At 42.0% G+C, this 16375-nt stretch overlaps 1 protein-coding gene across 2 annotated transcripts in view; it reads right to left on the reverse strand.

The window, feature by feature from the left end:
• The window catches only part of cpsf1 (cleavage and polyadenylation specific factor 1), a 19090-nt gene extending 3221 nt beyond the window's left edge, over positions 1-15869 (reverse strand). The window contains exons 1-31 of one of the 2 annotated variants that reach the window (XM_005745255.2): positions 15701-15869; positions 15067-15232; positions 14942-14969; positions 14716-14849; positions 14537-14617; positions 14300-14451; positions 12477-12623; positions 12139-12278; positions 11944-12054; positions 11759-11852; positions 11584-11671; positions 10574-10717; positions 10367-10418; positions 10207-10280; positions 10051-10125; positions 9885-9965; positions 9491-9586; positions 9216-9398; positions 8177-8318; positions 7798-7976; positions 7455-7591; positions 7196-7376; positions 4770-4976; positions 4521-4610; positions 4299-4445; positions 4052-4204; positions 3582-3698; positions 3223-3313; positions 2614-2698; positions 1113-1254; positions 841-993 (exon numbers count right to left, since the gene is read on the reverse strand). In XM_005745255.2, coding sequence (XP_005745312.1) covers positions 841-993; positions 1113-1254; positions 2614-2698; positions 3223-3313; positions 3582-3698; positions 4052-4204; positions 4299-4445; positions 4521-4610; positions 4770-4976; positions 7196-7376; positions 7455-7591; positions 7798-7976; positions 8177-8318; positions 9216-9398; positions 9491-9586; positions 9885-9965; positions 10051-10125; positions 10207-10280; positions 10367-10418; positions 10574-10717; positions 11584-11671; positions 11759-11852; positions 11944-12054; positions 12139-12278; positions 12477-12623; positions 14300-14451; positions 14537-14617; positions 14716-14849; positions 14942-14969; positions 15067-15210 — 3648 coding nt within the window. In that variant the 5' untranslated portion in view covers positions 15211-15232; positions 15701-15869. The remainder of the gene's footprint in view (positions 1-840; positions 994-1112; positions 1255-2613; positions 2699-3222; positions 3314-3581; positions 3699-4051; positions 4205-4298; positions 4446-4520; positions 4611-4769; positions 4977-7195; positions 7377-7454; positions 7592-7797; positions 7977-8176; positions 8319-9215; positions 9399-9490; positions 9587-9884; positions 9966-10050; positions 10126-10206; positions 10281-10366; positions 10419-10573; positions 10718-11583; positions 11672-11758; positions 11853-11943; positions 12055-12138; positions 12279-12476; positions 12624-14299; positions 14452-14536; positions 14618-14715; positions 14850-14941; positions 14970-15066; positions 15233-15700) is intronic. The other variant, XM_005745256.2, reaches the window with a different exon arrangement.
• Positions 15870-16375: the final 506 nt, after the last annotated feature.

A 16375-nucleotide genomic window follows, 5' to 3' on the forward strand; every position in this document is an offset into this window, starting at 1 on the left:
AGCTACGGTTGTAGCCACAGCTGCCCTGGGGCAGACTGACAGAAGCGAGGCTGCCATTTCGCGCCATCGGCCCCTCTGGCCAACACCAGTAGGCAGTAGGGTAAAGTGTCTTGCCCAAGGACACAACGACCAGGACAGAGAGCCCAGGGATCGAACCGGCAACCTTCTGGTTACAGATACGCTTCCCAACCCCCTGAGCCACGGTCGCCCCATAGTCAGTTGCACTGACTGCCACAGTTCTATTTTGGTGGATGTTGTTAGTTTATTCAAATATTGTGCACTAAATAGCAAAGATGTTTATTAATGCCCCTTGTGTTGTCCAAAGCAGCAGAGTTTGCAATAAACTGAAAAAAATACTTGAGTTGCACTGTCACTGTTTACATTTTTTTTTCATAATTATTTATTCTGTAATATGTTGCATGCAACATGCTTTTCATTTTGAATAAATGTTCTTAATTCCAAACCAGTCCCTTGGTTTTTTTTTGTTAAATTATAGGACTAAAGCTGTTACCTGTCAATTTAAATCATGTTTTTATTAAGTACTCGGTATCGGTATTGGCGAGTACTGAAATGCAAGTATCGGTGGTATCGGTGCATCCCTAATATACAGCAATAACAAACTTTTACAAGTACTAAATTTTAATGGTGGACAACTGATCCATTAAAGACCCTACAGTGTGACCCTTTTCACTGAGTGGGATGGTGTGTAGAGGCTGGATTAGAAAGCAGGCTAGGACTCCTCCGACCAGGTAAATGTTTGAGTACTGTTCAATAACCAGACCCAGTGTGACGGAGCACTGGTGTCGCTATATGCAGCCATGTCATGAGTGTTTTTCAGACCTTCTGGCCGATGGCTGACACCAGGTATCCGTTACAGTGACACAGAGCAGTCACCGGTCCCTTCTGCTCCTTCTCATAGAGCACTTTAAACTTGTTCTTGGTGAGGGGCTGGCCGGGCTCCGGCACCACTTCAATCACATCCAGGATCAGAATCTGAAGGTGAGACAAAATTGAAAAACAAAAAACGAATTTAATGGAAGTTAACAAAGCAGTTTTGTTACTAGGTGACATGTGGGAGGAAGAGACTAAATAATGTTTCATTTCCAGCTCACCCGGCCCCTGCAGGTGACCTCCTCCCCCTGCATCAGACACGTTCCTGCTGCGATGTAACCCTTCAGTCCAGACACAGTCTCCTGACTCCTCAGTGCCACCGTCTTCATGCACGTGACGTGTTCCCACTCCTCCAGGTCAATCCTTTATGGAGAGAGACATCACAATCATTCACTCCTGTTAGCAACCATCTATCTATGATACAGCATCGTCCGGTCATAGATTACTGGGATTTATATGGCTGTATAGATTATATGTCAATATGGAGAAGGTGCTAGAAAGACTGCCAGCTCAGCAGGAAATCATCAATCAGGTACATATGGTCGAGCAGCCAGTGTGAGACGATTTTTTTCTCTGGGTGATTTTGTGACAATCGAAGCAACGCTGGGGGAGCTTTGAGTGGGGGGAAAAACCCAAGTGTGCACTACGGGTGATTGATTTTTATTGTATAAATCATATACAGAGAGGGATACAAAGAGCAGGGGATCTCAAACTGTGAGGTGGGTCACATTGGTGGGGCATGGAGGCCCAGGGGAAAAGCATGAGCAGAAAGTTGAATCAATATAAATTCTGAAGAGAAAATAAACATACTATGTTGCACCATCAAGCAGACCTTTAGTTCACTAAAAGTCAAACCTGAAGGAAAGGAAGGTGAACTTTTTAAAGTGGGCGATTTGAGCAAAGCGAAAGAAAGCAGACCTAAAGCAGCAGCATGAAACTAAAATACTAAAACTTCTCCCGGGCTTAAACCAGGGAAACACTAGCTCACTAGTCTGAGTTATCTGCCTGTAACTAAGTTCTCCATCGTCCTTTGAAGAGGTCACGCTCTTATGCAAGTGAAGTGTGATCAAAGCGCTCAAAAAAGTTACATTACAGTAACTTGCAGTAAAGCAGCTGCTCTTTAGACACAGCATTTGAAGATACTTTCTGAGTGCATCTAAAACAGTTCGTTCAACTAAAAATGTTTCCTAATCTGAAGACTTTAAACTGGCAGAAAGCCTCCGCTGTCCCTGCTTCACAATAACAGATCAAATGATCCTGAATGGAAATGCACTTCAACATCAAACACAGGAATACAAAAGCTCAGTGCCACAAAATATGCTGCTTAAGAAGACTGGGCCCGGCTTACATAATGCATCGTTCAGCTGCTCACAGAGAAGCACTCAGAGGAGCGCTAATAATAATGCAGAGTAGTTAATGAACAGGGACTTGGATAAACCACTCAATATTTTCAACTGATGAAGGTAAGCAGCCACGTGAGACTAAATTTATAGTCTACAACAACTTGGATAAATGGCCCAAGACTTTCAATTAAAGCCCACACTTCTCCCACAGTCTCCAGTGGAACAGCTCAGGGCAGGGAAAATGAGAAAATAAAACTGGCACAATCTGGGCTGGACCACTTTCTCCATGGCTGCCCAGTATCTATTAAAACAAAGCATTTCTATTGATTTCACAAACTGCACTATGGCTCTTTAAAGCAGTGCAATAAAAAGCTTTTACCGTGTGTTGGGAATGGCCTCCCAGCTCACTGGAGAGATGAGCTGGATTGAGAACTTCTCCTGCTGCGGATGAATGTAGCGTTCATCTGCAGGGGCAAGAGGAGAAACGTCAATGCTCTCTATTCACATGGAAACAAATCAGCCAAAGACAGATCAGATTTAAAAGGCTCAAATAGCCAACTAAAAGTAGTTTGTCAAATACTTCTAAATGATCCCCTGAAGTAACCGATAAATAGAACCTCCCTGTATTTAAACAGCAATTAATCTAATCTAAGGTCAAATATTCTGTATGTACTGAATCTATATTCTTTGAATAAAGGCTGTCAAGTGATCAGTGAATAACATGTTTGCTGGAAAGGCTGATCACTACTTTCATACATTGATAATATCAATACCAACGCAGGTGCTGGGACTGGATAGCTACCAGTCCAATAGCATCGATACTTTGTTTCTATCCTCTGAGTTGAACTGTGCTAAATAAACAATTATTAATATTATTTATTAAATCTCTATATAATAATCTTTTTGTGTTGACTGTCAAGTCTGTTTTATTTCTACAGCACATTTAAACAACAGAAGGTGCTTTAGAGACGGTCTCCGAAACACTGACCTCGTTCTATGACTTCGTATTCCTTCTCCTCTCCTGTCATCCTCGGAATGCGTGTGCATGGTTCTTTCACACTGGTGCACACAGCATACACCTGAAAGGAAAAAATACAAAATCCCACTAAAAAAGGTTCACATCAAAGACTTAATCCCTTCAAAGTCACCCTGCATTGACTTTTTTTCTTTTCCAGTAAGAAAAACTTCAAGGCCAGAAGCCTTTCATCTCCTCGATCAATATGCTTTTATTTTGCATCGTGTTATCTGAGTGGATGTGTTTGAGTCCGGGGAATGTGCTTCGCCTCAAATGTGTGTCGAGGCTTCAGCGCCTTTGGTGCTGTGAGGGCTTAGCGAGAAGAGCCTTGCCTTGGATTCCACGTGGTAGGAGACATAGTGGACAGTGCACCTCAGAGGGATTTTTCTGACTGGCCACGGGGCGTCGTAGGACAGATACGTGGGCAGAACGCTGATCCTTAGCTCGCCCTGTGGGAGAGCACACACACAGAAAAGCCTCAAGGATCTGATTTGGTTTGTTTACTTCCTGTAATGTCACTTCTGGCTTGCTTTAGTGATCTTCAAACACTTTCTCAGCTGAGACAATTAAACCTGGTGCTGTTCCAGAATAATTACGCTCCTTCCTCTGTGGTCTCTTTTCTTAACGTGTGCAAAAAAACACTGAATTTCTAAACTCTTCAGGACCTCCACGTTTATATTCATAAAGCTCTGAGGACAAAAATGTCTGCACGTCGTAATTTGTCTACCGATTTAATAATAAAAACCAGCTCAGTGCAGTCTAGTAAAGTACAACAATAAAATAAAACAAACAGTTCTTGTACCTGTTTGTTAAAGTACAGAAAACCTTTGGGGCAGTTGATGTTATGGAAGGGGGAGAAAGACTCAATGGAGCCATCAATGGTCATTGGGTGAAGCCTCAACGCTCCACGAGACGTGACCAACATCCAGTGAGGAGACGGGCCGCAGATAAATACCTGGGATAGCAAAGACACAAAAAGACTCCTGGTTGCAGGGCTGTTTCTTGAATAACAAAGGTCTATAATTAGTTCTTAACAAAGGCATTCTTACTCCTGAGTATCCAGAGATGTCCTCAAAGTATCTGAACCTGGCAATCCGACCTTTCACGCCGGAATTTTCCTCGGTGGCACTGCTCTCTGCTTTCTTATCTTTCTTGAGCTTGGATTTCTTTTCCCTGAAGTTAATGTTGTGGGGTACCTGTGGAGAGTCCGGTGACACGGTTAATGAGGCGTCACCTAAGCTGACTTGATTTAATTTTATCAGTGCACACACTTTTTTGAAGCGGACTTTCAGGTTGTTTTGTGGCTGTTGTTGATCATACTGGAACGCTTCATAGATCAGAAGCTCTTGTTCAACGTGGACCTAGAAAACAATGAAAATGTAGTTGTTGTTTTTTACTATGGTTTGTTACATCTGGTGAATGATTAATATGACACAGCTGTGACTGTAGAGTGTTGGGAGGTGGAGAAGAGTTTTCCAACACAACATCTGACCTTAGCACTGAAAACTGTAAAAACTCACCAGCAAATATGGTTTACTGTGATTGTTGCCAAGTGAAACCAAAGACACTTCTTTGACTAATGGAATCTCTCCTTGACGGGTGACTTCTTCTTTTTTACCCTCCCCCTGTGTTGCCGATTGGCCAGAGGAACTGTCCACCAGCACCCTTTGGCCCACTGGGAAGTTCTTCACCAGGAACACCAAGCGCCAGTCTGGCAGCTGATAAATCTGTTCAAATAACCAGCAGTCAAAATGAGTGTTCTTCTGATTCTTTACTGCACATACTGATCATGTGTTATTTTCAAGTTCAGTTTTATTGTATGTTCACACAAACTGTAACAAACTGCAAGTCAACATCCAGGAAAAAACTGGCTGTGAACCACAGATCAATCTGTTAAGTCAGCGGTCCCCAACCCCCGGGCCTCGGACCGGTACCGGTCCATGAGTCGTTTGGTACCGGGCCACAAGAGTTGAGGCTCAGGTCTGAAATGTATGGTTTTCAGGGTTTTTATCGGTTTTCCGCGTTATTTTGTTATTGTTTTTATCGTTAACTCGGTTTTCCTGAGTCTTTTCACGTGTGTTATGAATAAATCTTCTTTTTTTCGGTACTAGTTTTATTTTGTTGTATTTATCCGCGACACCTTAAAGGCCGGTCCGTGGCGCAAAAAGGTCGGGGACCGCTGTGTTAAGTGATTAAATAATAAGTCTCTTGTGTGTTTCTTCAAAGTCATGCTAGAGTTGTACAACTGTGTTAAGATTACAAAGTGTAGCACACCTTTAAGCTAATTTAAAATAAAATCAAGCTGTGCACTACAACACCTCAGAATTATATCATGCATCGGAAATGAGTCTCCATCAGCTCAGAGTCACAGCTCTTTGGAAACAACTGAAACTTTCCAAAAACATTGTTTACTTTGTTGTGAAAGTAGCATCTCAGACACAGTGCTGGCTGCTTTTTGTCCATCAAGTGTCACAACTACTAAACTAAAGTGAAATGTACTTTCACTGAAAACAATATACCTTCGTGCTTCGCTGCATAAAACGTATGAAATACATTACTGTTCCTCTAGTTTCTAAAGTAGCCAGCAATACCTAGAAGCTGCAGAGCATCATGTCAACTTCAAACCCTCTAAAACCTCCCTGCTTTTTAGCTTTTGATTTTTTAAGCAGCTTGCTAGCTTTTTTCTTCCCTCCAACAGCACCTGATAAATCCTTTTTCCCAGGAAAATAATGTTTGCTTGGGAGTAGAATAACACAGATCACTTTAACCAAACTAATTTGGAAATTGCTAATTATGTCTGATTTAACAGTGTGCAGTACACAGTTTCAACATACTGAAAGATCAAACACTCATATTACCAATAACAGCTTAGCTGAGGCCAAGAGTCTTTTAACTGCATAAAAATCACTGACAAAGGAAGATGCAGCCATTAGTCCAATTACCTCTCACCTCAAGAAAACCAACAGAAAGAGCAAGTTATGTAAACAATCAGAACCAACTGTGGAGGGGGGCTTTAAAAGGCTGCCCCGAAGCTGATTATTCACTGGTTTAGATGAAGACTGAACTCAGATTCCTCAATCAAACATTTCTTGATCCATGTGACAGAGTGTGATGAGATTGTGGTTAAACTAATGAGCTAAAATAAATAGCTAAAACCTGAGGTGGTTTGATATTCTCCATTAGCGCCAATTAGGGCTTAGTGACATGGAGTTTTCTACCTTTTTCCAAAGTGTTCATACTGTTAAGAGTTCCCTCAGAAAAGTCTTGCCAGTGTTTGAAGCTCTCCCACTCTCCCTCTGTTTGTAACATGAGGAAACACTGTAAATAAAAACTTATCTTCTTCAAAGCATCCAGACGTCTTTGAGGAAAAAAAAGTGAAAAATATTCAGTCTAGTCTGTGTGACTGTGCAGTTTTATTAGTTTGAATGTACACTAAACAACTGCAGTCACAAAATAACACAAACTGACAGAGGTCGCAGTAGATGAAGTTTCTAGTGGAGTGTGACGGCTTCACTTCATTGTCTGAAAGAGCTTTCTGATGCCAGCAGAAGTGGTGAAAATGTTCTAAACACTTGAAACCTTATTGATTCTTTTAGGTGTTTACAATCAGTGTGCTGCTGATTGTGTCCACAGCAGAAAATGGCTTTAGTTTGTGTGCAGGTCGGTACTGTAGGGAACGCAAGGACTGTCCACAAGGACCTGATACAATCCCACTTCAGAGAAAACGAACCCTCCCCAGCTGAGTGCAGACGTTTTACCCAGTGCATTGATCATTACTTAAAAAAAAAAAAAACATCAAAAAGAAATACACGCTTTTAAATGTGACTTTAAATTACATCTCTCTTGTGAAAGTTCTAAAAGCATCTTACGTGTTTGTTTTCCATTGTAAATAGAATAAATGGTGAATCAGCATTCAGTAGATTCCAGTAAACAACTATCACCATACCTCCATCACTCCATTCTCCCTGATGATCATGCACCAATGGGTTGGCTCTGCTTTGCTCGAGGTCGCCTCGCTCCCAGACGTTGCCGGTGCCACAAAGCTGCGGTTCATATCTTCCTTGGCAGGCGTTGCACTCGCGTTCGAGTCTCCGTACAGCATTTCCTCCTCGTCATCCACTGTGTTGCTGCACACGCATTTAATAACAGTCAGCAGTGTGAAGACTGGCTGAAGGCGTCAGTGAGGAGGCGAACTGAACTCTTACCTCATGTCATGGATGATGGTCTCTGCTTCAGACTGACTCCTGATGGTGTCCTCTTTGATGGAGCAGCTCACTTTGTTTTCTGTTGTAAACATTCCGCTCACGTCTCGGTAGGCGCACAGTGTGATGACACGAGATTGCTGTTAAATCAGAAACCAGTTTAACCAAGGTTAATACTGCTGAGAACCACATAAGAGCGTTTTGCAAATCCAGTTTCCATAAGAGAAAGACCGTCATGAACGCTGCCAATATTAAAGAAGTGAAACTGAGTCGGCCAACTCTGCTGGGTGAGCTTCACTGTGGCCAGCAGGGGGGGTGTTTGTTTTTGTGAACACCGGTCACTCACGCTGGGAATCTGTGGTTTCTGCAGTGCCAGTCGGTGCATCTTCCCCATGTACGAGTCAGACTTCAGCACAAACATGGTGACCACTCCCTCAGCAGTCATGATAACCACATATGGGTCAGCCACAGAGCAATGCACTATGGGAGAACCCAGGTCCACGGGGATGAAGTGGAGCTGTCTCACTGACAGAAAAAGAAAAAAAAATTGTTAAAGGTATCACTCAAATGATGAACCAAAACAAACACACACACTAAAGTAACGCTTTTAAAACACAACAACTTGTTTTACTTTATTTAATGAGGTTTTTGTTTAACAGCTTCCAGCTGCAATTATTCAAAGCTAAGGACAAAAGTTACAAAATAAATAAACCAACTAATTGTACCTCCTTCCAGCAGACGAAGGCCCATGGGAGAGACCTGAATGATGTACTTGTTGTCCCCAATGTTCCCAGCATACACAGTGGGTCCCTGAGTCGCAAAACCACTGGTATCCAGCTCCATGATCTCCTGACCTGTTTGAAGGATCTTCAGGAAAACGCAAAGATGCTTACATCCAACTTCAAAAGCAGAGATGAAATAATAAACAGTCTACAAGATCAAGCAGCACCTTCAGGCGCTGAAAAATAAAGCCAGACTTTGAATTCCCTCTAATAGTCACTACCACAGACTGTATATGAGGAGAAACACGTCGGTTTTGATTTCCATATTTTGGAAAGCTCTGGTTTACTGCTGTTCTTATTTTAAAGCCAAAAGCCAGTTTATTTGGCTTAGAGGGCTAAGTGCTAAGCTATCAACTAACACTATCAAGCTTGGTTAGCAAGCTGCATCCATGTGCATGACACACAGGTATACATGTCTACTTAATGCTAAGATCCTTTCATTGGAGTCAGTGAACTGGACCTTCGCTATGTGTGTGCTTGTGTGTGAATGTGTGTGTGAATGGGTGAATGACTGAATGTAGTGTAAAGCGCTTTGGGGTCCTTAGGGACATACAAATGCAGGCCATTTACCACTTGTGGTGCCTTCTGGAGCATTTGAACAGATTTGTCTAACGTGTAATTTGCCTTGTTGTCCGGAACGATCTGTCCAATAAGTTTGTGCTCCAGTTTTAGTGAGTGAAGCTCTCGTTTTTTATTAGTTTGTTACTAATAAAAAGTTACCAGGTATCTGTGTGATTCACCCATACAAGTTAAATAATCATTTCATTTAAAGCGCTTGATTTCCGCTTCTAACGCTAACATTGAGGCTTCAAAAGGAGTTCAAAACTAACGAGTGGCATCACTGTAGCTACTTCCACCTTTTATATACAGTCTGTGTTCCATGTTTTAAATAATCTTTCTTGTCAAAGAAAAGCAGCAGAGTATCGGTTACAGTCTTTTACCACGACTTCAATCACAACAAAATCGATTAACATGTTTTTACCATTGTTGAATCTTCTCTGCTCAGAATGAGGAAGCCATGCTTCTTCGCATCATCCTCCATGGGAGGTTCCGTCTTCTTCTCCTCTTCCTCCTTTTCCACCTCCTCTTTGTCCTTTTCTCCCTCTTCACCATCATCACCCGTCTCAGCCTCAGCCCCATCCTCTGACTCGTCGCTTTTTGCAGCCTGTGAGAGGCGTAACAAGCATGTGAGTTTAAAAGGTGTCGCCAGCACTTATTTCCGATGTTTATTAGAGAAATAACAAAATAACACTTTACTGTTTTGTCTTCTTTGACGTCACTTGAGATCACAGTCCACATGTCGTGACAACCTGGCAACTCAAACGTAGTGACTACTTGGGGTCGGATGCTTCTCTGAGAACAGAATTTAACAAATTAACAAATGAAAGAAGGGGGAAAAAACAGACACACGATTCTACTGTTGTGACTCACACACGCTTCCCTGTGTGCGTTTTAATTATGCGCTGAGGATTGTTGTTTCTGGGGTGTTTACAGGCTACTCCGTCGATCTCTGAGGCAGCCCTGGTAGACCCAGACTTGACTTTAGCACCGTGACTGGACCTGTGGCAGACGGGCCTCGCGACCACAGGTTTTAGGACAGTGCGGTACCAGAAATCATGAATGAGAGACTGATCTAGTAAGGAGGTTTTACCTGAAGCACAGACAGGGCACCATTCTTGCCGAAGCCAGAGCAAACTACAACTTCCAGGTCAGGCTCAGGGTTGCTCTGAAACTGTGAGTGGAATAAAAAAAATTGAGCTGACAATGCATAACAGCTAACTGTAGCATTAATATAAGACTGTTTCAACTGTCTGTACCTCCTCAGACAGGAAAGCAGGTTCACCCATGGAGGCATTTGCACAAGGCCCAATGTTCAGTATGCTATCACACACCTGTGAAAGACAGAAAAAGACTCTTCCTCATCTTCTATGCACATCTACACCACAGTTAAGCTTAGCAGTTAAGCTTTTTACCTCAAAGGAGTAGGTGGCCAGCTGAGTGCCTGACTGGGCCTCACTTCCATACACTTCTATCTCATCCACCTCATCTGACAAAACAAAGAAGTCGAGTATAACACAGACTGGCAGTTCTCACACACGCTGCTATTGTGCACATGTCAAACAGGAAATCTACCAGTCCAATTGGTGGAGGATTCAACTCGCTTCTTTTTGCTTGGTGGTTCCTCCTAAAAGAAAGAAAGAAAGAAAAAAGAGACACGTCAAATAAAACACATCACCTTTCAAGCGCAGTGAGAAAAACTAGAAAATACTATATCTAAATTCAACGCTCAAACTAGCACCAAATCTAAGAATTGCTGTATTTAAGTTTGCACCAGCTCACTTGTTTGTCTTTGTCTTTTTCTTTGTCCTGCCTTTCTTTGCCTTCCTCCGCTGGCGTCTCCTGCAGTTTCTCTGTGTACTTCAGGAGCAGCGAGTTTCCGAGGCGGGAACCCAGGAAAAGGTATCCGGGCTCCATGGTCACCATCTAAGGAAGAAGAGTAATGTAAGGCGACAGTATAACTGGCTGCATCATTCAGGGGGTCCACAGTTACAAGCGAAGCTTTTAAGATCAATTTAAGTGTCAAATTAAAGCAAATTTAAGAGCTGACATGGATGGAAAAACAAGTAATTACTCCTAAGCCTTTGGTCAAGAAATGATCATATTTCCATTTCCATAAGCTAACAAGTAGGATGGCCAGGATGACACCTAACCATTTCTAACTATTATTGTGGGTTTTCACTGTTGTATTGCAAGACATCCATCCATGCACTTCAGCTTATGCTTTTCAGGTCGCCAGTCTGTCGTGGGGCTAACACATAGCCAGGAGACAACCATTCGCACTCACATTGACTCCCGCATTCACACCTATGGGCAATTTAGTGTTTCCAATTAACCTATCCCTATTAACTGCATGTCTTTGGACTGTGGGAGGAAGCCGGAGTACCCGGGGAGAACCCCAACCCTATTGCAAGACCTGCATTTTGTATTTTTAAAGATGTTAACAACCTGAAAGAGTCTGTGGAAAAAGAAAGCATTGAATGTAAACAGGACGACAGAAAACGTCAGTGTTCATCTGGTATCCATTGACCCAAGTTCAGTAATTATGATAGCCTAAACCTTTTTGACTGATGTATGTTTAAAGGTTAACAGTGGTTTGATTCTCTCCTGTTGGTATAACCCTCTGAATTAGGGCAGAGGGATAAAAAAAAGCAACGTTTGCCTGCTCAACACCTGCTCCCTCATGTCCTCTGTGTCTGTCCACAGAAACACGACAGAACGAGTATTTGTTTAAGAAACAGAGCTCCTGTATCACCAGATCATCACTGCTCACAGTCAGAGGCAGGACTTACGCAGGTCGTCAGGACGCTGGCAGCAGCTTTGTCAAAGTGGAAAGCGCGCACGCTCCTCATGCCGTCAGTTATCAGTGTCAACACGTAACTGCAAAACAGCAGCAGCCAGTAAGAAATAATTTAATGTCATCAACATTTGCATGCATGCTGCTGGTAGTGTTACAATAACACTCACATCTCCCCTCCTTTCAGCGAGATCACCATCTTGTCGTAAGCAATAAAGTCAGACTGACAACAGTCCAGCGTGAGCTTCACTTCATCTTGTACACCTGCACAAACGAGACATGGTATAGAGTGGTGAGCATCACAGCATACCCAGAGATACACGTACAGGCGTGGGTTTGAAATGATTAATCTTACGCAGAGGAAAGGCTGTGGTCCCATTTGTCTGAGAATTGAGCGAGACTCCGTAGGGAGGAACGCTCTGGTTCAGATAGAGCAGCGAATTCACAGCAAACACCACCACACCACCTGCAAACGTTTCAAGTGTGATCAGCACTCGCTTAATGCAAATTCATATCCAACAGAGCACTGACACGCTTCCTCAGAACTCACCGATGGGTTTGGGGACAGCCATGACCTGTGTACAATCAAAGGGCAGATTACTGAGAGACCAGATGACAGGATGAACCTTCTGCATGATGTTGAGGGAGATTGCAACAATGCTGCAAGTGTCCTGACGGACAGCCACACGCCTGGGGAAAAAAGCATATAGGAGAAGTGACAATTCTGATAAAAGTGGCTGCTTAGAAACTCAAATTAATACCAAGTTGCCAATGCAGTGTTTCCAGATGCATACTTGACTTGGGCAGAACACCAAGCATATATTAGGCGACTCATTTTCGTATTTTTTTTTCCTTTCTCCTGACAGAACTGAATCTGTTCGCACTAACCCAGGCCATGTCTGGTTGGGCTCAAAAAGAATGAGCAACGTGGGCTCGTAGTAGCCGTGGAGGAACTTCATGTCAATGATGTTGAGGAGCTTCTCATCTAGTTCACGGACGTCAATGATGTAGCTGGGCAAGAAGCTGGATTTAGGTCTGGAGAAGAGATAAACAGACAGCGTTCGTTTGAAAACTGCAGTAACATTAAAAGAAAAAGCATGTTTAGGTAACATCAAGTAGAGACATTTATGAGGATCTAACATCCTTTTCTCTATTATTCTGTTTTATATACTCATTCATCAAATTCATGATGTAAACAAGTTCATTTTGTTTTGTAATTGAATTCAAAAACAAGTTTCATATATTCTGTTCTCATGTAAAGTCAAGCGTTTCTGTTATAAGTTTTAAGAACACGACTTGTAGCTCATAAAAATCTGAAATACATCATCTCAAATTATTCAAACCATTTCATTTAAATTACAATTCAAATACTATGAACACAGTGCATCCCAAACTAGTTCACACAAAACCACAAACCCTCCAGAGAAGGAGTGTCATTGCTGAAAAGGCTGGCTGTTCTCAGAGTGCTGGATCAAAGCACTGTTCTGCACTGTTTGAAGAGCCTACTATGTAACATAAGAGGCTGATGTCTCCGCCCTTATTTCTGGTTGCGTGCTGGTGCATTAACTGTTAATTATCATGTGGTCGTGTCCAGGTGTTTTACATACAGTGCCCGTCACGATAGAAATAAATACAAAGTCTTCACTATTTGTGGTGGTTAGTTTTTTTTCCAGAGGCAAAAATATTTGTCCTTCAAGTTTTTCCACTTCTTTGTACAATTTCTCTCCAGGAATCTGCTGATTGTGACTCCTTATATTGATGTTGTGATTTTTATGGTTATTTTTAACAGTTTTTATCTTACTCATTTATGATTATTGATACAATATTTGCTAACAGTTGCGAGAAAGTAGCTTAAAATGCAAAGGAGGAATGGACAGCTGTGAACAGTTAATCACAGTAACTGTGGGTTGTGTCCACCTGATGTGTAGTCATGTTACGTTGTAAGTAACTGCACTGTTGCTCATTGGTCCAACTGTCCTCTTCTCAGGTGAAAGTAAAATTTCCCTTTCATTTGGAAATCAAACTTATAGAGTCATGAAGAAGAGTGCAGAGGCATGGACTCCAAGGTGTGTCAAGCCCAGTGTGACATTTCTACAGTCTGTGACAATTTGGGGTGCAATGTGACCTGACAGTGTTCATGGCTGTTGGTCTGCTGTGTTTTATCAAGTGCAATGTCAACCTAACTTTCTACCAGCAAATTTTAATGCACTTCAACTTTCGACCTGCTGACAAGCTTTATGGAAATGCTGATCCTTTTCCAGCAGGACCCACCCACAGTGCCAAACCTTTGGCTGAGTAGTTTGCAGACAAAGTTACTGCCCTTAATTGACAAGCTCAGCCAAACTGAATTTCATGGAGAATTTATGGATTTTATCAAGCGACAGTTGAGAAATACTAAAATTGGAGGCAAGCTGAAGGTCACTATGAAAGCAGCCTGGGCTTTGATCACCTCTATCTGCCCCCCACTTATGCAGTAACTTGTGATAAAGCCCATGCACTGAGTGTATGAATGGACATGGTTCTCAGAAGTTTCATTTCTGTCTTTTGATTGATCCTAGCAAATAATCTAATGATTTCAGATACTGGTGTCCCTTTTTTTCTATGAACTGCATCACACAAAGCTACTCTAGTAGAGTAAAAAAAAAAATCAAAACAACTGAGCTGGAACTGAGCGCAACAAATCAACTTTAATAATTGGATGTATAGCTTACCCTTCTCCAACGCCGCTCTCTTGTTCATCCGTTAGCGTGTCCTTTCGGAATGGCAGCACCACGAGTTTGGTGCCATAAACGAGCATTACAGCACAGCGATTCTCTGGATCTACACGGACAATGGGAATATGTACATTCTGTACAAAGCCATCCTGAAAATACAAGAACAGTTATATTCACAGTTGAGTCACTTTGACACATGAACATAAACTCAGGTTTATTTTTGTTGCTACATACTCTGAGCTCTGGCTCCTCAAAGTAATGAAGAGACAGTGTCTTAAGATCATGTGTCCCAGGATCATACTCTACCACAGACAGCTGGTGAGAGACAAAGCACAGGCAAAGGTCACTGAGAAACAATTCTAGGGGTAAACAGCATGGTTTATTTAAACAGCACACTGCTTGCTCTATAATACCTTTGCATCTTTGAAACTCAAAAGGAGTGCATCTCTGCTGGCTCCAACAAGTTGTACACTGGCCATAGACATGATGTTCCCAAAGAGAGAAAAGGAAGCCACCTGCTCCAGCTTCTCTTTGCGAGATTTGGAATCTGCACAAGAAAAGCTGAGACTCAGCAAAACAACAAACATTTTTTTACCAACAGCAAAATTGTATTTGAATGAGATGCTTTCTTTGACATACCAGATGACTTGTCAGCCTTTGAAGTACTCTGAAATAACACAAATGTGGCATACGTCAAAAAGCCCTTTCATGCTTGTGTTAAAAAAAGGCACAAAGAAAAAGGGGAATCTTAGAGTTAAAGTTACCTCCACATCATGAATGATCCTGTAAACAAACAGTTGAGACGTTCCAGCTACGACCAGGTTCTTCTCCTTACTGGATATAAAATTGCAGTAGACAGAAAACTCCACTGAGGTCGGTGTGTGGGCTTGTCTGTACACGGCATACATGGTGGCAGGCTGCCCTCAGCATCTAACAGGTGAAAACACTCACGTCAAGACCTCTGACATCACTTCACCACTAAAACGATCGGTACACAGGTATGTGTGTATCTACGTTAAACAAAATTACCCACAAAAACTGCACACAGTCCGAGCGCCGTTTTATAGATTACATCAGTGTACGCTTAAATAGGCTTCATAATGATCAAATGCTAGCTAGCTGATGACATACCAGAAAACAGCGCTACATTTTGTCTGTGTTTTTCAGTTATTAGCATTTATTCTGATAACTGGTTTAACTTAACCAGCGATATCCACTCGTGTTGTTAGGCTCAGCTTCAGTTTAGCTAGCTTCGAATAGCAAATGTATGGGAAAAGCCGGTTATGTTAGCTGCCTTAGCAGCACGCTAACGTTCCCATTTGTAGCTGGCATGGCATTGTAACAGGATACAGTTTTTCAAATGTTTTCACAAGCAGTGAATGTAACGCGTGGACGTACCTATGTCCGTCACGTTATCTGAGTTTGCAGCTTTATTGTTTCCTCCCTTGTTCACACTGAGCGTGACATATTTTGTGTGATACTAACTTAAGCTAGCTAACCGATAGCAAGGTTAGCTGTCGTTGTTGTGGCTGCGTTGGTCTTCTTCTTCGTGTTCTTTTTTTTTTTTTGCCAACCACTCCAATGCTCAATTAGCGCCACCTATATTTAGCATTTTGATAGCAGCTGCTGTCTCAGAGTTACTTTGCGTGTGTAAAGATCTTAAACAAATGAAGCGTAAAGGGGGCAGAGCTTATCAGTCTGTGGCGCTAAGGCTTTGTAACAGTGTCCCTCTACAATTACATTTATTTAGCTGACTCTGTGGACTCTTTATTAAAAGTAGCTAAAATCTTTTTTGTTTAATCAGGCTTTTTGTTGATTCTTTTACTGATTGTATTGTGTTCTGTTCTTGATAATTTTTTTAAATTACATTTTAATGGCATTTAATTTTCTTATCTTACTGAATTTTGTGTACAGCATTTGTCCACACTTGTCAGTGAAAGACAGCTTCAAAAACATTTCTTACTTATTAAAGCCAGGTTTATCCCAGCAGAGCTTATCCAAGCGAGTCATTCTTTAAAATAGGTTTTGTCGATGAGTGTGTAGATCCCACATGTGTTACAGGTACATCACATA

The sequence above is a fragment of the Pundamilia nyererei genome, unplaced genomic scaffold (genome assembly GCF_000239375.1).
Source record: "Pundamilia nyererei isolate P.nyererei 1_Seehausen unplaced genomic scaffold, PunNye1.0 scaffold00156, whole genome shotgun sequence".
Lineage (NCBI taxonomy): Eukaryota > Metazoa > Chordata > Actinopteri > Cichliformes > Cichlidae > Pundamilia > Pundamilia nyererei.